At 38.5% G+C, this 26,356-nt stretch overlaps 1 protein-coding gene across 2 annotated transcripts in view; it reads left to right on the forward strand.

Annotated features, from left to right (window-relative positions):
- Nucleotides 1–26,356, forward strand: part of COL14A1 (collagen type XIV alpha 1 chain) — a gene marked incomplete at its 3' end in the record, with an annotated part of 1,869,522 nt that overhangs the window by 839,310 nt on the left and 1,003,856 nt on the right. For both annotated transcript variants that reach the window (XM_044066920.1, XM_044066919.1), the window contains 3 exon segments: nucleotides 2,703–2,852; nucleotides 8,780–8,896; nucleotides 15,902–16,048. In XM_044066920.1, coding sequence (XP_043922855.1) covers nucleotides 2,703–2,852; nucleotides 8,780–8,896; nucleotides 15,902–16,048 — 414 coding nt within the window.

Here is a 26,356-nt window from a genome sequence, read left to right on the forward strand (position 1 = left end):
TATGTTACTCATCAGAAGATGCTCAAAGAAAGATCTGTTAATAGTTGCTGGGAAGAAAATCATATTGGTGAGTCTGGCCACACATTAGAACGGATGTGAGCTCACCTTTGAAGCAGAGTACTTTTTCTGCTGGAGTGCGGTTAGTGAGGAGGCTCTTGCTTACTGGCACTAAGTCTAAGTACAGTGCAGAATATGGTGAAATTGGCAAGTTAGTGCATAATGTTAAATTACCACGTGCAGAGAAGAGGTCTTATCATCACAGAAGTACCTGAATGACTTATCTGAGAAGAAACAACAGATGAATGAGAGCTGGGAGAGGTCAGTTTATGGGTAGTGACAAAGATAAAGTACATTTCTGAAAATGGACACAGGTGGCTTAGAGAAGTTGGTGGCATAGCACAATGATTGTAAACCAGTTAGCAACGGAAGTGGATGGTGTTTGTATGAAATCACCTGCTATAACATTACATCAGGTGGGACTGAAGAGGAATTCCCATTGGCTGGTACTTATGTTAGTGCCCATTTTCACCTTCTCGCTTCCCTACTTCTTCCCCTTCCCTCTAAGCTTTGAGCTTGAAATAGCGTTGATTGTACCTGAAGAGATAAAGGGAATGCAAAGCTGCTGCTATAACAAGAGGTGAGATCATGCTTTGTAGAAGTCGTGAGTCTGAAGTAACAGAAACGCTGGTTTTGATTCCCAGTTATGGAAGGAGGGGATGTCTGACAGCATGGTAAGGGGTAAGACTGGTGAAAGTACAAACAGCACTTGTGTGCTTGCAAGCCTGATTGAACTGAATGCCGTGTTACTAAATGTATGTATGTATGTATATATGTATGTATGTATATATGGTTCTACCTGACATAATCGAAACTGCAGAACACCGACAACATAATCACCGACACCACATAATCGACAGTGCATAAACACGAAACCTCACATGCCCGACAACGAAATAACCGACGGTACACAAACACAAAACCTCATACACTGCACACACCACAATAACAACAATCAACAAACAAAACACATCCCCTGTTCAAAAACCACACACACAACACAAGCACACCAAAATCCTTACAAACCCACACTAAACCTCACATACACAACTATCTACAACCCTAACCCAAACCCTAACCCTAAGGTCCGTCACTATCGCACACTCAGCTAACCCGCGCCCTAACCCTAACTCACTTAACCTGCCCCTAACCCAAAGACTTTCACTACCGCACACTTACCTAACCCGCGCCCTAACCCTAACTCACTTAACCCGCCCCTAACCCAAAGACTTTCACCACCGCACACTTACCTAACCCGCGCACTGACCCTAACTCACTTAACCCACCCCTATCCCCACAGACCGTCAATATCCACACTTACCTTACTCACACCCTAACGTCCGTCACTACTGCATACTTACACAGCCTTTTCCCATGTCGGCATCCTCGGCGTCGGTGTTTTCATCCGTCGCGTCGGTCTTCTGCATTGTCAATCTTCTGGAGCTCGCGATTCGCTTGTCAATCTTCTCAGTTGTCGACGTACTCAGGTAGAACCGTATGTATATATACATATATATATATATATATATATATATATATATATATATATATATATATATATATAAAACATGCTGTGCATTTTCTGTGTTTTACTGTTTTTTTCTAATATGTATTATTAGAGAACATCTATGTAATGATATAAGCAAAACTGTTTTCATAAGCTGTACAGAATGGGGCATGTGGTCACTAAGAGTATATATGATAAGATCAGTGAATTATGAATATGAAAATATCTATTGTAGAAATATAGGGATTGGAGTGGTAACTGAGATGTCATGCTATGGTTACAGTTTACTGAATAATGGCAGCATTCATTGAATTCAGGAGGCAAATAGTTATAAAACTGGCTTATATTATAAATGTGGAGTATTAGTTACATTTTTTTAAAACTGCTTCATGCTAGTTTGTGCTCTTCTTTGCAAAACAATGTACTGATCTGAATATTGTGTAAGGGATTATGACAAACAGATAGGATCGGGGTGTTCTGATACTCTGATGCAGTTTAAGGGTCTACAGCCACAAATTTTGTACAGAAAACATGTTTAGTATATACCCAATACGATATATAGGACGAGGATGTTGTTTAAGCAATCAGAAGAATATGGCATCATTTTGATCTGTGTGGGTTTAAATGTTTGCTGAGGACATAAAAATGTTGAATTTAGAATTGTTACTATATTATGACTTAAAACTTCTCTATTATTTTGTTCCCCTAGGGAAGTACATAGGACATCACAGGACATATGGTAGATACTTTGATGGGGAGATGTGCTTGGGTGAACAGATCAAAGTCTCACTTCTATAACCAGCACTGCTTTTCTAGTTTCCACTTACCACTATGCTTAATATTGGGGATGCTTGCTACAAAATGTATTAGCCTTAATTTCTGTAATTCACTCTCTGTTAGAAGTAATTTACTCTAGATGTATAAGAAATATAAGGTTAATCATAATGTGTTCTTTTAATTTGGTTTTCAGTATATGTACTTTTAAAGATAAACACAAATATAAAAAGTGAAACCAATGGTTCTTTTACTAGTGAATACAATTTTAAAGAGAGGTGCTAAAAAAACAATGTTTAGTTAATATATGACTCTGCTAACTGAAAGACACAGGAAAATCTCGGACCATCTTTTCTCATTTCAGTTCCTGGTCCTGCACTTGAAACTTTTGTAGGAGATGATGTTAATACCATTCTAATAGTCAACCTCCTCAGCGGTACACAATACAATGTTAAAGTGTTTGCCGCATACTCATCTGGGTCCAGCGATGCCTTAACAGGAACTTCTAGAACATGTAAGTAGCATTTTATTTAAACTCTGATGGCTTGTATGTTATTGTTTGGATAGCTTGTATGGAAAAAAGAATGATACACATGCTTGAGAAGGCTTTAGTATTTAAAAGTCAAAAACTTAAGTAGAAATTATTTCCATGTGTTACACCAAAATTTTCTCTTATGTCTTACCTGCATTATTTTGTAATGAAAGTCTGTTAGGTAACAGTATTTTTTGTTAGATTCTGATTGTAAATGGGGAACTGTACTTTTCATCTGCAGGCAGCATGGAGGTTCACCATGTAAGATCTCTTGCTCACAGCTCCAAGGTCTTGGGTACAACTCTGACTTCTGGTCACTGTCTGTGTGGAGCTTGCATGTTCTGGTCACTGCTTGTTTGGACCTTGCGTATTCTTCTGTGCCTGCATACATTTTGTATTGATGTTCTGGTATCTTCCTTAGTACCAAAAGCATGCTGTAAACTGTCCATGCATACTGTCTGTACCCCTGCCCCTTTGGCCCAGGTTGTGTCTGAAAAGGGTCCGTTGATTTACCCAACAAGTGATATAGTGCAATGATTACAAACAAGTTGACATGAGAATGTGATGGTATTTCTAAGATGCCACCTGCCATAATGTAAGATTAGGTGGGACTGAGGAGGAATTCCCCTTGGGCGGTACTCACCTTAGTGTCCATGTTTACCTTCTCTCCTTTTCTTCTTTCCATCTCTTCCGTCTCTCATATACAGCATATTTTCTTGTAGTAAAAAGCACACAGTTCCTCTGGGGTAAACTTATGGCAGGATTCATACACATGGCATACAGCAGAGTGATCATTTAAGGAGAAACTTGAAAAAAGGTGAAATGCAATTTGAAAGACCACAAAATATCATGGATGTAAGAAAAGAAACAGTATTTTACTGAGTAAGAAAAACTAACAGTAATGCATAAAATATGCAAATCATCAATTCAACATGAGTAATGCAGCTAAAACATTTCACAGACAAGTATACATACCTATAAAATGTCCAGAATTCTACTTAATATTTTGGTCCGTTCCTTGTAAAGTTTTGATTTTTCTGGCAAATCATTGAGGATTGGAATCATATATAATGGCAAACAATTGTGTTTCATTTTTTATATCATTCAGAAAGTACATGCTAATGCAAAAAATTTTATTCTGGCAACTTCATTTGTTTAAAAGAGCAATATTTCAGATCTGTCCCTGATTTTGATCCTTTGTATCCCCTCTATTATTTTTTACTTTGCCCAGAATTCTTCAGGAAAAACTTGAGAGGTATGTGGAACATGATGCACAGTGGAAGATACCTGACAATACATTTATTGAAGGCAACATCAACTTACCCACTAAAAGGCACCATATGCACCATGTAGCAGCCTGAACATCACCTGATGTACTATAAACACCAGACACGATGCTCTCACTAGAATGTATGTAGACCCACCTGCATAAACCAATGCAGCAAAAAAAAATGATAAAAAAATATATATTCATAGCCAAACTACATTCTTATATTCATCTAAAAGACATGTCAGTGAACAGCAAGATGAATCCTTAAAATCTACCCTCTAACATGCTGAAAGATGCACATATGTTCAATTTCCACATGCTGCAATGGGCTATCCTTCATGCATCACAGCCTAGTAGGGCTCTAAAACATAGTTAAAGCATAATAGGATAAAACAAGTACTTGTTAACCAGAGACTCGAGCTGCTATTTTCATACCCTTTTTACCTGTGATCCAGGCCATGGTATATCATATACCACACACATACATACAAATAATACACATATGAGAAATTGCACACAAAGACACACACACACACACACACACACACACACACACACACACACACACACACACACACACAGACACACACACACACAGACACACACACACACACACACAAACACACACACACACACACACACACACACACACACACACATACACACACACACACACACACACACACACACACACACACACACACACACACACACACACACACACACACACACACACACACACACACACACACACACACACACACACACACACACACACACACACACACACACATTCACTGATTGTCCTTTCACTGTTGGGCCTTCTGACATCTTGGGGTATAACCTTGTAACCCTTCAATCCCCATTCTGTAGATCAGAGTCTGAGATATTCTTGTTGTCCACCAGAGGTTGTACATGTCACTCTAAAGCTTATACTCTCTTGGAAAAAGAGAACTGGCTACTTGCCATTTTATTCTACCCCAGGCTAGTACACGGGGTCTGTTCCTGAGCCAATTTGGTGCTGGCACAGATAGACACCTTGTCTTTTCACCAGTGGGCCAACTTGACAGCACTATTTTCCTGTATTTTTCTGCTCAATACTTTTTTTTTAGGGGAACGCTACTGTTCTTTAGTTATTCTTTTATTATTTCTTTGTTACTTTATTTATCTTCATGCTTTATGCCCTCTTTAATTTTCCTCTTTTCACCTTCATTTATTTATATAACTCCATATCTTCTTCCTTCTGTGTCACTTTATACTTCCTAACATCTGTTGTCACCATCAGAACCAGAGTGATTACACAGGTGAGTTGAAGGGGGATGACTGCCCAGGATGCAAGTTTTTAAGGAGCACGATCAGCCAGGTGCCAATGGTGCAGGAGTGCAGTACTGACATTGCGTAATGACGCTGTGAGAATATTAAGGCTTAGGTTCATAGGTTCAGAGGTATATGATAGGCCAGCAACTGCCATGGCCTTTATAAGCCTAGCCACGTAGACCAACCCAATTGCATCCACTGGTATCATGTGCATCTTAGTTGGGGGCTATGATTGTCAGAATGGGGTGTTTGTTAGGAGGAATATGTTTGTTAGGAGGAGTATGTTAGTTAGGAGGTTGCTAAAAAGTTATGTGTGGGTAAGTTAGTTAGGGAAAGTTTGCTGTCAGTTTCTGTCTATAAGAGACACGGGGGCCATCCTGGGGATGAATTTATGCTTACCCATCCAATGATCAAGGTTACATTTGAATAGAATTAGGGATTAACCCTGACTCAAAGGATAGGGAGCCTATTCCAGAGCATGGGGATCCTTTGAGTCACATATCTGCTTCATCAGCATGTTCTATTTATGTTGCAAGCAAAGTTCAAATCCCTGAATCTAGTGTTTCTAGTGCTGCTCATTTTACAGATGTGCAAAAGTTCCATCAGGTCTGGATCTAAAAATGCTTTATATGCCAAGCACAGATTGCCTGTCAACAATCTGTTCTTGTGTTTTCAGACTGAGTATATATATATATATATATATATATATATATATATATATATATATATATAGAGAGAGAGAGAGAGAGCTCTAAGGAGATCTGTATAGGACAGTGTGTTAATACCCTGGATTCTCTTGGTGAAGACCCCCATTCTCTTGGTAAGGAACCCCATTCTCTTGTGAGGAACCCTTGGGGGCATTCCATCTGTCGCATATGCCTAATCACATACTGTGTTGGTTTCTTTAAGTATTAATAGGTTGTCAATGAGCATAAGACAATTGCTGCATTGTCTTAGGATGCCCATGTCTACCAAGCTGGCTACTGGGACCTTTAGAAATTAGATAACCTTGTTGGCTGGGCCTGTATTTGGGTTGACTGTTACTGTTTGAGGATGGGGTTTTACAGAGGTCTTCTAGAGTGGTCTCTAGAGTTAGAGACTAGGTAGATTTAGAGACTAGATTTTAATGGTGCTTGATATGGTATTAGACAGTGTTAGGATGTAGTGTTGGTGCTATCTGGTGCAGAAGCTAGCTGCGCTGAGCTTGACTTTGTGCAACTCATCACTAAACTGCAGGTTACAGTCACAGTGCCAGTTTTATATTTAACGTCTTGTGTTTCCCAACTCACATAGACCAGGTCACCACCTATTGCCACTAGATGGTCTATCCCAATCATCATCTTAATCTATAAACACAAACAAAAATCACTTCAGAGTGTATCCTACCTCAAAACAACTTCAACAAACTAGCTAGACAAGGTGATTTCAAATAAGTCAGACCAATAGGATGGCAGTTTGTACAAATGTATTAATTTTAGCATTAAATACAGGTAAATGTACAAATAAAACCAGAAATCAATACTTGATCCTTAAATAGCAAGTACTTAGCTTGTGCCTCGATGACACATGATACAAGGAATCACTTCAGAGGCTCAGATGAGGATACCAGTTGTTGTTGTGCTCTGTGGGAATCACCCAAGAACCTCTCAAACATGACAAATTTATACAGGTACTTAAACAAAGGAAACCGTAGAATTCCTTAAGCAAGGTCAGAATTGCAGGAATACAGCAATCAAGTTCCACAAAAATATAAAGTAGCTACTTAGGCAGTAACAGCGTGCGGTTCTCAGCAATCAGCAAACAGTACAATAACACGGGTACTTGAAAAAAGATTTAAAGTGCAAACATCAGTAGATAAACCACCTAAATGAAATGCAAAACAATAAGATATTTTTTTTATCTGCGAATGATGGCACAGGATTTTTTCAGAACCCTGCGAGAGTGTAGCAAGGATGCTAAGCAGATGGGAGTTGAAAATGGCGATTTGTAGCATAAACAAATGTTAATACTGCATTTGCATTCACAGCTGATTTGCTGAAATGCTCAGTGTGGGGTGATTTAACTGTAGCAAGCAGCAACAGAACAGCTTTATTTTTGTTTGTTCAATGTTCGTTCATTTATTTATTTTTTTATTTTTTCCTTAACTTTAAAAAGATCTTCTTTGTTTGTTTCTTTCTTTCTTTATTTCTTTCTTTCTTTCTTTCTTCTCTTTTCCTCTGGCAGATTGCACAAGGCACCAGATGACCCAGTTATATTTCTATTCAAAATGCTGTCGATATGAGTTCCCTGTAGAATATTGAGTGTGTTTGGGTCACAGCTGTTTAGTTGGCCTCTTTTTTTTTTTTTGTTTTTTGTTTTTACTCTAAAATTTTGCATGCACCACAGCTGTTTCTCAGTGAAGGTGTCCATATTTTTAATATCTCATTTACATATGTTTAAATATTATGATAGTGTATTCCATCAAGCCATTTGCTGTGATTTATTTATGATGCAGACAAGATAAAACTGTTGAAAATAATGGCCTGCAATGTAGGTACATGATATGCTTCTGACCCTTTGTCGTTGCAGTATACTTGGAGTAAAAAAACTGGGTGATATAATGGTTCTGATCCTTTGTTGTTCCAGTATACTTGGGAATAGCAAACCTGGGTGATATAATGCTTCTTATCAGTATACTTGAGAGTAACAAACCTGGGTGATATAATGCTTCTGATCCTTTGTTGTTGCAGTATACTTGGGAGTAACAAACCTGGGTGATATAATGCTTCTGATTCTTTGTCGTTGCTGTATACTTAGCCTGATTTCTTATAATGTGCATTAGTCAGGAGTGAGTCACCACTCCATACATGTGCAATGTGAACATCAGAATACATCATGCTACATCTGATGAAGTGCAATATTCTAAGCAATCACATTGTGAAGTCATAGACTTGCAATACCTACTAGTATAATATTGTCTATTGTTCATTAAGTTTGCACTGCTGTATATATCCGATTGACAATAAAGTTTACTTTGACTTGACTTGACTTTGACTACTTGGGAGTAACAAACCTGGGTGATATAATGCTTCTGATCCTTTGTTGTTGCAGTATACTTGGGAATAACAAACCTGGGTGATATAATGCTTCTGATCCTTTGTTGCTGCAGTATACTTGGGAGTAACAAACCTGGGTGATATAATGCTTCTGATCCTTTGTTGCTGCAGTATACTTGGGAGTAACAAACCTGGGTGATATAATGCTTCTGATCCTTTGTTGCTGCAGTATACTTGCGAGTAACAAACCTGGGTGATATAATGCTTCTGATCCTTTGTTGTTGCAGTATACTTGGGAGTAAGAAACCTGGATACACATCAAGTGCGAATGACCAGCATGTGTGCTGAGTGGCAGCTTCATCAGCATGCAAGCAGTTACAGAGTCGTTATAGAGTCTCTTGCAGGTAAGTCTGCCTCTTAGTCTTTGTACAACAAAAACAAGCTTAACTTAAACTCTGTATGTGTTCAATGTCATGAAAAGAAGATACTATTGGTGGATGAAGTCACTGTTCTTCTATGTCATAGAAAGTGCTCTAAACAGCAAAGGTGAAATAATGGTCAGATGCAATGTCTTTCTCCCTGGTTCAGTATTGTTGTCTTACAGCACTTGTCTTTCCCTGTAAATATTGATTGTGATGATGAAGATGGTGATAGCAAGGCTGATGAGGAAGGATCTATATACTGCCTTTTTCATTTCCATCACCCAGTGTCTTGCACCATTTGATATAAAATGTTATCTCTAGTTTCCATTAACATGTGTATCAGTAGATTTATATAGCTTATAAAGTGGAGATATTCATTGTCTCAAGGAATTCTGTTGACAAGTTGGATAAGATCAACTATGGTCTAAGGATCTTGTCTCTGAAGGGATTCCACAATGCTAGCAATACCAGAATAATTTCTGCATATGAGGAGTTTCAGTAGCTAACTGAATATCTTCTCGATTTTTAACATTGATATACTTTGTGTGTGATCTGCAGAAGAGATGGAGGGAACACATTTGTGTTTTTCAAACTTTGTGGGATCAGATTTCTCAATAATGTGCCTTAAATTTGGCATCACATAACTAGTAGCTTTGACTGTGACTACCATCTTTATTCACGGTTACCTATGCTATTTCCTTCCAGAAATGAAGTGAGCAGATTGAAGGATTCTGACACAAGCTTTCAATTTGTGTAAAACTCCTCTCTCTCATTCAGCTGTTTATGTTTGGATCATCAAATTATGAAGTCATATTTATACACACTGCACTGGCATTTAGTGCCTCTTTTCACTGCAGCTTTCCTTTCTAACTCACCTTTTCACTGTATCTCAATATTGAAATGAAATATTTTTTAGAGACACTAATCAATTAGTTTTAGCAGTAGTTAGGGTGGGGCAAAGAGGGCAGAAGCCATAGGCACAAGGTGTTAGGGGATGCAAACAGGATGCCATTCAGCCTGTAGTGCAATATTAACATTCATTTCTGACACTGAGATAAATTCAGATGCTGCTTCTGTGGTCAGGACTAAAGCAGTTGTTTCAGCGATTATTGTGCGGTATAAGTTTTAGCAAGCCACTTTCTAAGGTTTGCTACAACTTTTAAAAGCAGACGTTTTAGAGGACCTTTTTATGTTTCTTTTGCTCATACAGAGGAAGAACTGATCTGGTTCTTGTGGATCCTCATTTGAGGACTGGGGAGTGGAAATTTTTTATTCCTCAAGCTATAGTTGAGGGGTACCAGTTCGGAGATCAGCACTGGATAAGCAAGCTACAGCTCAGGTAAACAGTGAGAATTTTATTTGTCACGTTGTATTTATTCTGATTTCTGCCAGATAAGTCCCCTGTCAGAAAAGTACCTTGTCAGAAATTGAATTCTGATTTCGGCCAGATAAGTCCCCTGTCAGAAAAGTACTCTGCCAGAGGTTCTTTTTTCCATCTCTTAGGTATCAAAGAAATGACTTTATTTAGGATAGAAAACTCATTGCCTTTCACTTTTCTGCTCCCAAAGCACGTGTTCCCTTTCATCATTATACTGCCTCTTCCAAACTGGTTCAGTAACACAGAGAAAGCGAGGGGTCTGGGTTCAAATCTGGATTAAGACAGGGTTGAAAGTTATTACACAACTACATCAGGGAAACTAGAGGGGAAGGGAAAGGGAGAGCAGCTGCTGTTTGTGGCTGTCAAAAAACATTCACTGGAGGAATAAATGCACTCTGGCACAACCATCTGAAGGGTTTTGCCATTGCACATTTAGTATTTTTATATTAAATGATAAGATATGGAAACAAAACAAAAAAAAAAAAAACAATGATGGTAATCGTATTAGCACATTTGAGAACTCCTTGCTCAAGCTGCCACTCCGGATGAAACACGAGCAGTATGGACAGTCTAGGGGTACTCTGCTTGTGAACAATACCATTTTGGTTATGTGTCCCTTTGCCAACAGTTAATGTGCATTGGCTGTGGATTTTATCACATGTGCTTTTTAATACTCTTTCTAAAGCTGGTTGACTAAGACTTAAATGAAAAGAAAAGTTTTCCTTTTTTCTTAATTTTTCTCTTTTCTCCAAAATTATGTGATCTTGGAGTTAGTATATTTTCAGAATAGTTGATATGGGACAAAACCCCCATGTTAGTAGTAAACGGTGAGGCAAACTTCTTAAAACATTAGTTTTTCACTTGTTTGCATTGTGTTGAATGGCAGCATTTGCTTGAGTTGTACAGGTTTAGGTGCTTTTGGAAGACTTACAGTTTCATTACTCTTCACCACTTTTCTCTTAGGTCAACAGAAGTAACCAACAAAGGATTCTAAAAGTGTTGTAGTTCCTAAATCATGTGTAATGTCTATCCCCAGAGTCAAAGATCAAAAATCTGAACAAATTGTTATGGGCTAAAGAAAAGCAGACTTTCAAGGTCTGACTACACATATGCACTGTATGGGGTTAGAAACATTTGTTTCAGTACATTTTCTTCATGCTAATTAAATACAGACATTTTTCTGCTGTGTCTTGGGATATGAAGCTTTAGAAAAATCTTACCTTATCTGTATTGCTTATGGCAGCTTAGGGAGTACTTTTACCTTTTGATTATTTATTTATTTATTTATTTATTTATTTATTTATTTATTTATTTAAATGTTTTGACCAGGGTAGAATACTGATTCATGAGGACCAATTTCAGGCTCAGTCCAAGTGTGAAAACACTGTAGGATCCAAGTGATTGAGTGATAAGTACATGTTTACAACATTTAACATGGCTTGGTAGCACCAGGGACAATGATGTATGGGCGGCATGCCATGCACTTCATTCATTGTTGTGGGCCAAACCAATTTCCTTCTCCCAAGATGAATGAATTTATAATGGCCACTCACTCCTATCCTCCCTTTCCTGGCTCCTGCAGTCCCTATGCTGTGAACTCATTGTGTCTGAGTCATAGTCATGGATTCATCCTTCTATGCCATGAAGATGGAACTTTGTTTTCTGTCTGGGTCAGAGGCACAGTTTCATCCCTAGTATAAGAAGTTTCTGTTCTCCTGACTCGCCATGTCTCCAAGTGTGGAGTCCACCTACTTTGCCATCCTTTACTGCTTTGTGTTCCATTCAATAGCCAGAACTGAAATTTGTTTTCTTGTATACAACAGCTGGCAGAAGAGACAAAAATAGCTATATTACTATCCTGACATATACCCCACACTCATACCTGTACATTCTCCCCATCACTTTTTAAGGGCCTGTGTGGATTTGCATTCCACCTAATATGCATAGGTCTGTTACATTTGCTCACAACCCAAATAGCAAACAAAAAAAAATGTTCAAGCCTAAGCTGAACATTGTAGTCACAGTTTACAATTAGGACTCCCTGTTCCTTTTTTCTTCCTACATAACTGTATACAGCTCTATGCCAAATATAACGTCTGCCCTTACCCTTCTCTTCTTGAAAGAATGCATCTCTACGTTCCCTTAAGTGTAATCAGAATAATACACAGTGCTCCATTCGTGGCTCGATCAAGTCTCTGTACAAGGGCGTAATCATAATCATCCTCCTACCCTTGGAGGAACGCCCTTATAATACACTCGCATGACATTACAATTTTGCAATGCTTGTGATGGTGAAGGGTACCTTAACCAACAAGCTTATATATTTTCCACATGAGAAGCAAGAGTCTTCACATCTTCTGACTTGCATTCTCCACAAAATGTCCTCTAATTCAAGCTCAGTACCTTACATTTGCTGCTTTTGTACTATAGCTGGCATTCCAAGCCAATTTCTCCATCCTGCAGTTCTCTATTTCCAAAGTAATTTTCCCAGATTTGGTATTGTCAGTCTTATCTGCCAATTTCATAGTAATAGTTGACACATACATTAAATAAGGCTGACATTAATGCAGAACATTGCAGAACCACATGGACATGTCCCTGTCCTCTAACATGACCACCCTTACAATAACTGCCAGTTTTCCTCCAGCTTTACACATTTACAACAGTCAGACATATTTCCTAACTTAACTGTGGACATCTTGTGTGGATCACATTCAAAGACCATCCACTGTCTTTCCCTTGTATACCTCATAAGTCACAAAATCATACATTTTAACAAATTCATCTTGTAAAACCTCTGGATGGTGTACCCAAGCCTTCTCACTATTCACAAGCTTGCTATGAGCTTGGTCAGGCTTGGTGTATTTTCCATGATTACTCCCACAGAAGTTACACTAATGGGCCTGTAACTGCCTACGAATTTGAGGACACACTCATAACGAGGCACCCCAATGGTTACTTTGCAATCAGCAAGTATAATTCCTTCATTAGGAGATCTTAATCTACTAAACAGTACTAACAGGGACCCACCCACACAAGACCTAGCATTGTAAGAATTATGGGTAACAAACATCTGTCCTTTAGGTCTTATTATCCCTTAAAGCCCTCTGAACCTCCTTACTAATAAATGTAAACAATTTCCCATCAGCTTTCATCCAAGTACTTGCACATATACTGACATAAAGTACCACCCCCCTAATTTCCCTTGTTAAAGGAGATGCAAAAGAAATCTTCAATAAACTTTGCTTTGTTGTCTACTTAACTTCTATCCTTACATTTTGAGTCCTGCAATTCCATAAAAGTCTTCCTTGTATTCAGTAAATACCTGCCTTATCTTCACAGTTTTGTTTTAGCTTAATTTAGCAATCCACTTCAGTCACCCTTATGTGGTCACATTCAGGTTTCTACTTCAGTCACCCTTATGTGGTCACATTCAGGTTTCTACTTCAGTCACCCTTATGTGGTCACATTCAGGTTTCTACTTCAGTCACCATTATGTGGTCACATTCAGGTTTCTACTTCAGTCACCCTTATGTGGTCACATTCAGGTTTCTACTTCAGTCACCCTTATGTGGTCACATTCAGGTTTCTACTTCAGTCACCGTTATGTGGTCACATTCAGGTTTCTACTTCAGTCACCCTTATGTAGTCACATTCAGGTTTCTGCTTCAGTCACCCTTATATGGTCACATTCAGGTTTCTACTTCAGTCACCCTTATGTGGTCACATTCAGGTTTCTACTTCAGTCACCCTTTTTTTTTTCAAATAATTTTTTATTTTTACGAAATACAAACAATGCAGACAGAATTAAAGTACAGAATATTCCTACATAAAAATATGTAAATTAGACCATGAACATGGAAAAAAAACATTTAGAACTTGATTACAATTGCAGAGTAAAAAGGAGATGAGTACTTCAGTCACCCTTATGTGGTCACATTCAGGTTTCTACTTCAGTCACCCTTATGTGGTCACATTCAGGTTTCTACTTCAGTCACCCTTATGTGGTCACATTCAGGTTTAACACAGTCTAGTTGTAACAGTCTGTAAACATTCTCTCCATTTACTTCACATGTCCAGTCACATACTCTTTTTCTCCTGTGTATTCAGAGCCCTTCCTCCATCCCATCATGCACACCATTTTGATGACCTCCAAGAGTTCTCTAATATCTTTTACTTCACCAAAAATCCAGCTTATTCTATCCCATTCCACCTGTATTTCCATACACCCCAAGTAATTCTGCACAAAAAAAAAATCACCATAATGGTGTACTAAATAGATCTAGGACACAAAGTCAGAAGGAAAACAGCCACTTTGGTGAAAGAGGAGACTTCAGCTGGTGAATTGCTGTTTAGGATCGCACTATGTTTGTTTTATACTTCAACTTGTTGTCGATATCTGACTATCCTACCAGTCAGCAGGGTAATTATTATTTCCTAATGGGGCTCTCATCTTTGCATCACCCACCCACCTCATCCACTTTACTTAATGTGATCACAGGTATCCTTTCCTGGCTAGCAGGTTCTTTCTGTTATAGAATAAGCTCTTGTTGGTGAAATGCTCGAACAGAGTCATCTTAATAATAACCCCTCATTTAGGGCACCTCCTGTCTGTTTCAGATAACTGAAAGTTACCTATAGATATTACATTCTCTACTCCACTCCAGCATCTGTATCTGTCCATACTTAAATTTGTTTTATTTAATATTACACATGTAAATCCACCAATATTCTCACCTCTGTGCACCCTATCAATCAAATATTCTCCCTTCTATGCACCCTGTCAATCAGAAATCTAATATTCACTAATATTAAGCAAACTACATCCCTTCCCCCTATCCTTCCTGATCATTTACTTGGACACCTCCCCTTGTTTGAGCAAACTGCATTGGAATACTTCCAATGCAAGAAGCTAACATTCTACATTATTTTCAGTCTGTTATTCCTAAATAACTTGAACCCCAGCATTCTCATATTACATTCAGTCTTGCTATTAACCACATTCCTGTTACTCCTGCTATGTCTACCCTGCCTAATTCTATAATTAAACTAAGCACCTTCATTTTCCCTTCACATTACACATCATACCAGCTTCTCACATTGCACGATCTACCTGTCCATGATGACACATCCCTGTCCTCCCTCCATACCATACAGCAACTAATTACAATAGCTACTTCACCACCACTGTCTTTAACTGCTCTCAACTTAGCCCCACTTTTCATAAACCAATCTTGTACCTTCTGCCTCCCACCATCCCTCTCAACTGCCACATCTTTCCTTAAGCAGACTAATTCAACTTTCTCCATTCCCTAGGCACATCTGTCCTTTTAAATGTAAAACAGTTTGTGTGTTCTTTGTAAGGCCATGTTATCCCAGACTTTTCCCCATCTAACAGTAACTGCATGCTGACTCTCCCTTGCTCAAAATGAAAATATAAATAGCACAATAAGATTAAAGTAATTTAGGGCAGTTTTTATTAATACTCAGTGCAATGCATGTGTTAATAGCTTGTATAGTTTATCTGTAAATCTTTTAGCCTTGATTTTGCACTGTTTAACGGTCTTTTCTTAGTTAATACTAACAAAGTGTTAATTTTATTGTTTTAGATGGCAAGAAGAAGGAAGTTACTATTGGAGGAGGGACATCCGAATATTGCTTTTATGAGCTCAGTCCAAATACGAAGTATAAAATGAGTGTCTTTTCCCAGCTTCAAGACTTCGAAGGGCCTGCTGTCAGTATTATAGAAAGCACATGTATGTAGAACAGCTTCATATTTTGTTTTACCTGACTAATATACACTGTGAAAGCTTGCAAAACAAAATGAGATATTATAATGTTGATTGATCACATGTCATAGGAGGAGCTGCCATTGGTCAGTTCAAGGACAGTGTGAAACAATATCCTCTTAGGTAATATTGTTTCCAGTTGTTTCAGAACTTTCCAGATACCTTTACACAACACAAGCATTACTTTAAGATTCCAGTGAATCACCACATATGGAATCCAGATGTTTGTAGGTAATTTGCAATCACTGACACATCTGCACCACATTTTATAAATTATGGCTTAACAATTGTGTCTGCATCATAAATGGATGTCATGTTTGATATATAGTCAAAAATGAAACTGGAAGACAGTCTTGGTGATCTGGCCATCATGTCAAAATTGATTTAGTGGTTAAGTCAGACAATAACATAATAAATCCTTGAAAAGCAGGTCATCTTACTTTGAAGTCTGTATTAATGTAGCAGTGTGAAGACTCTCATTCATTATTAGGTCTGGCAAAATGTTTTATTCATTTGTGTAAAAAAGATGCAATAACACATAAGAAAACTCAAAGGAACCCTTTATACTACTGAAATGAATGCATTCTGACATCCAAAGCTAAACTGTAAATTTGGAGACTCACTGGTCTTATAGAAAATGCATTTATCACAGTCACTAACATTTTGATTGACTGTGCTGAATAATTATTGTCATTTGTTTTTTTTCTCATAGGATTTGCGCTGCCATCCTTTTCCACTGCGATTCTCTGCAGTTCTTCATTAAAAAGGCTTTGCTAGTGTACTGTTATAGGAGTAAACTGTATGCCTATGCAGCTTGTGACCTGACTTCAAGTAGCATCTTCATTGCCACAGAAATGGCTGGTGATGATATGAAGAGGCAGTCTGCTGCTGGCCTTTTTCCTGGTGGGATTGGGACGGGGATCCTATAAGGTATTTGCTATCTTTAGTATTCCCAGTGGAAACCAGGGAGATGATAGAAACATGGAACTCAAATAATGGAAAAGATTATGAAGGGCTATGTCACATTAGTAAGTCTTGGCAAATGGATGGGATTTATTGGAGGCTGCATTGGGGACAAGAAAAAACAATAGAATTATCAACAAGATTGGCCACAAAGGAGAAGGAAAAAATGTCCCAGGAAGATGCTTCCTGTTACTATTTAAGGAATTTTACTCAAAAATGAACTGAACATAAGAAGAATGTTTGTGATATGCAAGACTTCTTCTTAGAAAGCTGAATCAAATTAGAGTGAAACCTGCAATGGCAAGACTTTCAAAAACACTTGTGTAAGCCTAGTAGTGTATAGTGAGGCAGCTTAACCTCTTCTGTTTGCTCCATGTCATGAGGTCAGTTAAAGTTATAGTTTTTGGTAAATTAAAGGAAATTTTATGTGAGAAATGATTATTGAGTTTAGGAATGTAATAGTGCTACACAATGACTCTAAAAATAGAAAATCAACCAAAACAGCAAACACAGAAGAAGAAATGTATTGTGATGATAACTGAGAGGAAGGCCATCCATTGTGGCAGTGTAACATTGATGATAAAAATGATTTGACAGAAAGAGAAGTCAAGAACAAATGGAGTGTGATTTCTGGCACATATTCAGATAGCTGAAAGGATATTTTGAGACTGGTGCTGCTTAAAGTTGATAATATTGAGTTTTTTATGTACCACAGCCTGCTATCATGACTATTCCTTGGCATAAAAAGTATAAAATAGGATGGAAAATTCAGGTAATCAGGTGGGATATGTGCAGCAAAAGTTGGCCATAGTAACAGATAAAGCTCAAAGAAAAAAATGTGATTGACTGGAGTGCTGGAATAAAGAGATGGACTGGAATAATGGATTTTGTGAAAACCAAGATGGTACAGTGGATATGTTTACCAAAATTGTTACTGCTGAAAAAGAGGTGTGTAGTTTGCCATTTTCATTATCAAAAAGGTTGTGTGGAAACCCCAGGGAGAGTTTGATGAAATGGATGTCTACTTATGTGAAGGAACAGCTATTGTAGTAGTTATGGTAACCAGGAAGTAAACTGAGGGGTAAGTAGCAACTCAAACTGTGCATATGGGCTATGATTATTCAGATGCACCATTTTGATAAAGGGTGCAGTTTCTGGATGTCAACAGAGAGTATGTGATACATATTAAAATATAACTTGACTTACCAAGCAATATTGAATGTTTATTTTTTTCAGTAGAGCACATCTAGACATTTAAAAATACTGAGGAAGCAATGGTTAAGTTGAAGAAGTTGTTTCTTCATTAATTCCAAAAAGCCTTGGAGAATGAATATATCGAATCTGCAAAATCTTTGTGATTTTTCTGGCTTTGTTAAGGAGGAATACAAATGGGAAGAACAACATGGATTGGACTGATAAGGGAGATGTTTTATAGGTAATGCACCTGGACAGCAATGGTATTAGATATTTCACTTAGTCATCTGATTATGCAACTTTATGAACAGAAATATGTTCAAAGAGGAATATGCAAGAATTGGCTTATGCCTGGTGTGTGTGAAATGGATGTGTATATGTAAGTAAAAATCAGACTGTTCACGAGAATCACTAGAAATGAAAGTTGTGTTGCTTTAAGGAGAATTTTTACTTGTTGGAGGAATAAGTATTTTAGTATATCTGACAAATACTACGGCAATATATTCTTTACAGAAGAACAGACTGTGACAGACTTTTATTAGAGAACAGGCTGATGTCTGGTGGATGTGAGATGGAGATATTTATGTAAATAAGAAATAGGCTGTTTGTTAGAATCACTGGAACTGAATACTATGTTGCTTTAAGGAAATCCCTGTAAATGTATTCAGTATTTGTTAACCATTTGTACTACTTGTATCTCAGTACACTTCTCAAATAGTATAACATCCTATGTATTACCATAGTGTAATGTCTTCTCTGGTAAGGTCAGAACACAAAATGGTTTCTTTTGAAATAAAACTAAATCCTGGAATCCCAGCTAACCCTGGAATGTTCAGAAATTGCTCAGAGGCTAACTACCTACTATTAAGTGATAACCTGGCAAAATTTCAAGCCCCCACAAGTCCTGAGAACACTACTGCCTATGTGAAACTGTTCTCAGAAACCCTATGTAAGAATGTTAATAGCTGTGTAGAGGAAGCTGTACCCACCAGGACAAATAACAGAACTAACTCAAAAAACAAGTCACCCTGGTAAACTCACAACATCAATAGGCTATACAAAAGAAGGAAAACTCATGGCAAAAATTAGGAGGTGTAGCACCCAGCAGGATAAAAGCACTCTCTTCAAACTCAACAAACAGCTCAAAGGACAAATAAAGTTTATCAAAACCAGATTTGACATTCATAGATTCATACTAGGCTAGCTGCCCTTGTGGGCCTTTTTAAGCCTAGCCAATTATCCCATGTGAGAATCAAACCCTGCACCTTGTGTCTGTAAAGTAAACACTTTAACCAGTATGCCAACCTCCCACCCAAAGTAACACTTGGAGAATGTGGGTATCAATCCCGCTACCTCTCACATGCTAAGCGAGAGCTCTACCATTTGAGCTAATTCCCAGGTAAATAACAACCACAAGGCATTCTTTAGCTATGTCCACAACCTTAAAGGCAACACACAATTGTGTGTGGAGCTCATTGTTAATGGAGCCATCTATACTGAACGAGAAGATATAGCAAACCTACTGGCCGAAAATTTCATCTCCGACTTTATGCCTCTCTCCCCCTCAATTTCCTCACAGGAAATACCATCAAATATAACTCCCCCTACTATCACTAGGTGACAGGTCTTTACTGCTCTCTCTGAGGCCAAGAACACTGCACCAATGGGCCCAGACAGAATTCTAGGATGCCTTTTAAACAGCCTGAAACATTACCTGTTAGGCTCTCTAGAATTGCTATTCAGCTGTAGCCTCCAAACAGGCTTCATGCCTCACGAATAGAGAACATCAAAAGTCATCCCTCTGCACAAAGATGGGCCATCTAAGATCCTGGAAACTACAGACCCATAAGTCTCACTAGTCTCATATGCAAAGCCAAGGAAAGAATTATCATAGAAATTATCAATAATGAGATGGGAAGCATCCAGACACTGTACCTAACCCAATCTGGTTTCAACAAGGGCAAGTCATGAATACTCAGCCTGGTGGACTTCTTTGAGAAGGTCTCCAAAGCAATGGAGAAGAGCAAAATGGTTCAAACTGCCTAGCTTGACCTGGCCAAGGTATTTCAGAATATCCCACTCAGGAATTGTTGGCAAACTCAAGAGATTAGGTATAAACCCTTATTTCACCTGGTAGATAGCCAGGTGGCTCACAGACAGGACCCAGGAAGACAGAACTGAGAAGTCCACCTCTATAAAGAGGCCAGTCATAAGCAGAGTCCCTCAGGGATTGGTCCTGGGACCACTCCTTTTTGGCATTTACTTCTCTGAAGTCAAGGCCAATGTCAATGGCTTCTAGCTGACTAAATTTGCAGATGATTGCACATCAGGGGCAGTCATAGAAATCCCCCACTGACACAAATGTTCTCCAGGGAGGGATGGCACAGACAAATAACTGTCTCACAGCCATGGAAAAAAACTTAAGTGCCAGGAAGTGCATAATACTATCTCTCAGGAAGTCATCCACCCCTGCTAACTATCATATTGACAACACACCCTTAAGAGCTCACCCAATAGTCAGGGGCTTGGGGACATGCATAGACAGTAATCTAGCCTTTGACCATCATGTGTCTACAGCAGTGAGGAAATCATTCTATGTTGTGTAACTTATAAACAAAGGCATGGCATCTAGGTCCAAGGAGGTCATTATTCCACTGTGTTCAGCATTCATCACACCTATCATTGAGTGGAATGCCCCCTTTGGTATGTACCTAACCAGGCACATCCAATAATTGGAATGCCCAGAGAGGTTTCTCACTAAAAGCATAGAGGGTGTAAGTAACATGTCGTATGCAGACCACCTTAAGTTCTTATCCCTATATTCTGTTGCTACAGGTTATTCAGGTGAGATCTATGCCTGGCATGCATTGTCAGACCCCACCCTGAATTACTTCCTGCATATCCGCAAAACAAGCAGCAGCGGCATTACCTGTTCTAAAGACTTTAACCTTGCCTGTGTTATAAATAGGACCTGCTGGTGAGACAGGTATAAATCCCAAAGACTACCCCTTCTGTGGAATAGGCTCCCCATCCATGTGAAGCAGCGTTCCCTCTTAACCCAATTCAAGTGTAATTTAGACAATAGGATGGGTAATAGGAATTCATCCCTGGCTTGGCACCTATGTTTCTAATGAACACAGACAGCCTGTAAATGGTTCATATCCCAGACCCCTGCCTGTAAATATTTAATCTCCGAATCCCCTGTTTACAATTATCTAGGGTACCAGAACCTATCAGAGATTTAGGATGCATGATTAGGCTTAAAAAGGCCCTTGTGGTAGTTAGCGTAGTACACGCATGTGAACCTATGAACCTAAATACGGGTGTGTGTGTGTGTGTGTGTGTGTGTGTGTGTGTGTGTGTGTGTGTGTGTGTGTGTGTGTGTATTATTTATTTATTGACATTTAATTATAGGGGAAGTCCAATGTCCAACTGGGCAGAAGCCCATTTCACTGGAGGCCTGGAGAGAAAAGCTCCAAATTATTACAAAACATTTTATGAACAATAACTTTACAATCTTCAAAAATAAAACAAAAACATCTGCAGTTTAAATAATTATAACAAATTAAACATAATATAAAAACATTAGTTACGAATCGATACAAGTTATATGACAATCATTTAACATTTAGAGAAATTTTAGAAAGTTTTTAAAGAAATTAAAGGTAAGTTAGTCTAATGCAAACAGGAACTGTAATATGAACTGAGGGAAAAACAGGCTTATGGTATATTTAGAGAGAAAGTTATTGAAGATAATTTGATAGCAGTAAGGAAGTGAGTGAAGAAGGGAGTATAAGTTATAAGGAATGAAAAGGTACTTGTTCACATTTAGGGATATAGTTTATCCTGGTTTTGAGCAAGAACAGAGCCATATTTTTGCCAGGAAGTCTTTCAGAGTGGTTTTGAAAGAAGAGAGGGAGGGTATTGACCTAATCAATGCAGGTAAGGAGTTCCAGGCCTTAGTAACTTTATACGAGTATAAACAATGCCCAGCAGATTTGCTAGTTTTGTAGACAGACACTTTGGTCACTGGATTGCAGTGACCGACTTGGAACATAGTTGTATAGAATGGTTTGTAATGCTGGACAGGCAGATGGATGCTGGATAATTTTATATGTGGTAAGAAGCTGTGTATATGCTAGTTGATAAGGCAGTTCTAAGCAATTTAGGCTTTTTAGTGCTATAGAGTGGTGGGTTCTGAAAGGAGTATTTGCTGCAAATTTAGCAAATTTGTTATAGCATTGCTCACATTTTAATTTTTTTGAAGCCTGGAGGTTAGTGAGGATGGGAGCACCATAAAGAAGTATGGAGAGAAGATAAGTAGTGGCAAGTGTAGTTTTAGTTGCATTGGTGAGAAAGTTTTTGGCTCTGTAAAGCATCCCTAGTTTTTTATGAATTTTTCTTATGCAATTTTGTATTTACAGGTCAAATGTAAGATTGTCATCCACTGTCACCCCTAATATTTTGCTATGAGAAGTGACTTCAATGGTTGCATTATCAAGAAAGGCGACTTTAAATTTTGTTTTTTCATGAGATAGGTATTTGGGGGGGAGTAGTAGTTTGGTCTTTTTGGGTTGAGCATGAGATGTGAGTTACAAAGCCATGTTTCAGTGGCTGATAAAGCTTCCTGAGTATTTTTTTGGATGGGTACCATGTTGTCAGATGTGCAAATGAGAATGGAATCATACGTGTATTGTATTAGGGTGGTCTGTTGTGTGGAAGTCTAGAGGGTGTTGGTAAAAATGTTAAAGAGGAGAGGATGAAGGATACAGCCTTGTGTTACACTGGTGGTGACTGGGAGGTAAGGAGAGAGCATGGAGTGCCATTTTACTGACTGATACCTATTGGACAGGTAGCTTTTGAACCATAGAAGGGAGGGCTGAGAGAGACCTAGTGAGGACATTTAAAGTAGAAGTTTGTTGTGTCAAACTTTGTTGAAGGCTTTAGACAAGTCTAGAAATAAGGAACAACATTCCATTTTATATATCTATGTATATATATATATATATATATATATATATATATATTTCTTTGTAAGAAATTATTTAAATATTTTCAAAGAGTTTCAGCCTACGTGTTTGTCCATAGCTGTAACTAGAAGAGGTACAATTGCTGCAAGTAATATAATCACTTGATTGCTGTTGTTTAGCACAAATGCAAGCAATCATTTAAGCACCTTTGATGATGTCATGCCTGTTTAAATGAAGATGTGTGAGAAAAAGACTGAGTGCATTGGTAAAGGTGACCGCTCAAAAGCTAGTTATGCTAGGGTGCCGTGAATGTCATTCTCAGAATAAAAAATGATGTAGGCATGAGTTCTTTTTTGCATTGGTTATCTTTAAAAGTGCTATTGTATGTAAACGGGGCAGTACCTTGCTGGCTTATTAGTTTTCTGATGAAGGACTATTTGAAATTGGTAATGATGGCAGGGGTATTGTATGTTGGCAAAGTACATATGATGGAATGTGATGAGAATGTTTGGTATATGGTTAGTGTACAATAGGTAATGTGTAAAACGTACATCCTCAAAATAATGTCTAATGAGTATGGAGACTATGAAACAGTTTGCATGTGTTCAAGAAGAAAACTTAAGGAGAGAAAAGCAGCAATGGGAGAGGTAAGAAAGGGTTTACACCAATACAGTGGTGCAGTACAATATGTCAGCCATGATTGAATGCTGCTTCAGAGGAAGCTGATTGAAAGCACTCTCTTAAAATTAATCACCACAATATAAGGAATTTGCTGCAGTGAGAAAGGACATATTCAAGGGAATGTGTAAGAAATATTTGTAAGGCTTCTGGACATATATGAATTAATGGGAAGAATAAAACAATGCTGTGTACAATGTTATTTTAATTCATTTTCTATTATTAAGATACATCCATTATATGCAGTGATATTTTTAAGAAGTAACTGGTATAAAATGAATGTGTGAATGTATTTAATAGTTCATGAGTAAATGACCAGGACGAGAGAAGCTAAGAGGATATAATACTGTGTATTGTAACAGGAAATCAATAAGAATGTGCAAACAAGACAATAGTTGATGATTTTTACTGATAGGAACCCTTTATTTGACTAATTGTGAGAAGAGTCAAATTCTAAATGTAGAGTTTATGTTTTGAAGATTGTATGTATCTATGTTGTATGTATTGTGATGTTTTTGAGGTGAATAAATAATAGTTTAAAAGCATCTTTACAAATACTCTGCAGATGTGTGACTGCAGAGAACTGAGGAGACTGCAGACATCAAGAACTATCTACACCCTCACAGTATCCAAGCAATCACACCGTATATACAAACACACACACACACACACACACACACACACACACACACACACACACACACACACAAACACAGCATAAAACACAATAGTATATGTCAAGGAAACTGTTCAGGCAATGTTAGTTAAAGAGGGCAAGTGGATGAGGCACAATGCAATACGCGCTATGGACACAATACCATAATACCATTACAGAGGGGAACATAGAGACAAACAACACAAGACCAGCAAAAACAGAGGACAGAGACAAGGAGTGTAATACCATTACAGAGGGGAACATAGAGACAAACAACACAAGACCAGCAAAGAGAGAGGACAGAGACAAGGAGTGTAATACCATTACAGAGGGGACCATAGAGACAAACAACACAAGACCAGCAAAGAGACAGGACAGAGACAAGGAGTGTAATACCATTACAGAGGGGAACATAGAGACAAACAACACAAGACCAGCAAAGAGAGAGGACAGAGACAAGGAGTGTAATACCATTACAGAGGGGAACATAGAGACAAACAACACAAGACCAGCAAAGGGAGAGGACAGAGACAAGGAGTGTAATACCATTACAGAGGGGAACATAGAGACAAACAACACAAGACCAGCAAAGAGAGAGGACAGAGACAAGGAGTGTAATACCATTACAGAGGGAACATAGAGACAAACAACACAAGACCAGCAAAGAGAGAGGACAGAGACAAGGAGTGTAATACCATTACAGAGGGAACATAGAGACAAACAACACAAGACCAGCAAAGAGAGAGGACAGAGACAAGGAGTGTAATACCATTACAGAGGGAACATAGAGACAAACAACACAAGACCAGCAAAGACAGAGGACAGAGACAAGGAGTGTAATACCATTACAGAGGGGAACATAGAGACAAACAACACAAGACCAGCAAAGACAGAGGACAGAGACAAGGAGTGTAATACCATTACAGAGGGGAACATAGAGACAAACAAAACAAGACCAGCAAAGAGAGAGGACAGAGACAAGGAGTGTAATACCATTACAGAGGGGAACATAGAGACAAACAACACAAGACCAGCAAAGAGAGAGGACAGAGACAAGGAGTGTAATACCATTACAGAGGGAACATAGAGACAAACAACACAAGACCAGCAAAGAGAGAGGACAGAGACAAGGAGTGTAATACCATTACAGAGGGAACATAGAGACAAACAACACAAGACCAGCAAAGAGAGAGGACAGAGACAAGGAGTGTAATACCATAACAGAGGGGAACATAGAGACAAACAACACAAGACCAGCAAAGAGAGAGGACAGAGACAAGGAGTGTAATACCATTACAGAGGGGAACATAGAGACAAACAACACAAGACCAGCAAAGAGAGAGGACAGAGACAAGGAGTGTAATACCATTACAGAGGGGAACATAGAGACAAACAACACAAGACCAGCAAAGAGAGAGGACAGAGACAAGGAGTGTAATACCATTACAGAGGGGAACATAGAGACAAACAACACAAGACCAGCAAAGAGAGAGGACAGAGACAAGGAGTGTAATACCATTACAGAGGGGAACATAGAGACAAACAACACAAGACCAGCAAAGAGAGAGGACAGAGACAAGGAGTGTAATACCATTACAGAGGGGAACATAGAGACAAACAACACAAGACCAGCAAAGAGAGAGGACAGAGACAAGGAGTGTAATACCATTACAGAGGGGAACATAGAGACAAACAACACAAGACCAGCAAAGACAGAGGACAGAGACAAGGAGTGTAATACCATTACAGAGGGGAACATAGAGACAAACAACACAAGACCAGCAAAGACAGAGGACAGAGACAAGGAGTGTAATA

This window comes from Protopterus annectens, chromosome 3.part1 (genome assembly GCF_019279795.1).
Source record: "Protopterus annectens isolate FY-2018-M chromosome 3.part1, PAN1.0, whole genome shotgun sequence".
NCBI lineage: Eukaryota > Metazoa > Chordata > Ceratodontiformes > Protopteridae > Protopterus > Protopterus annectens.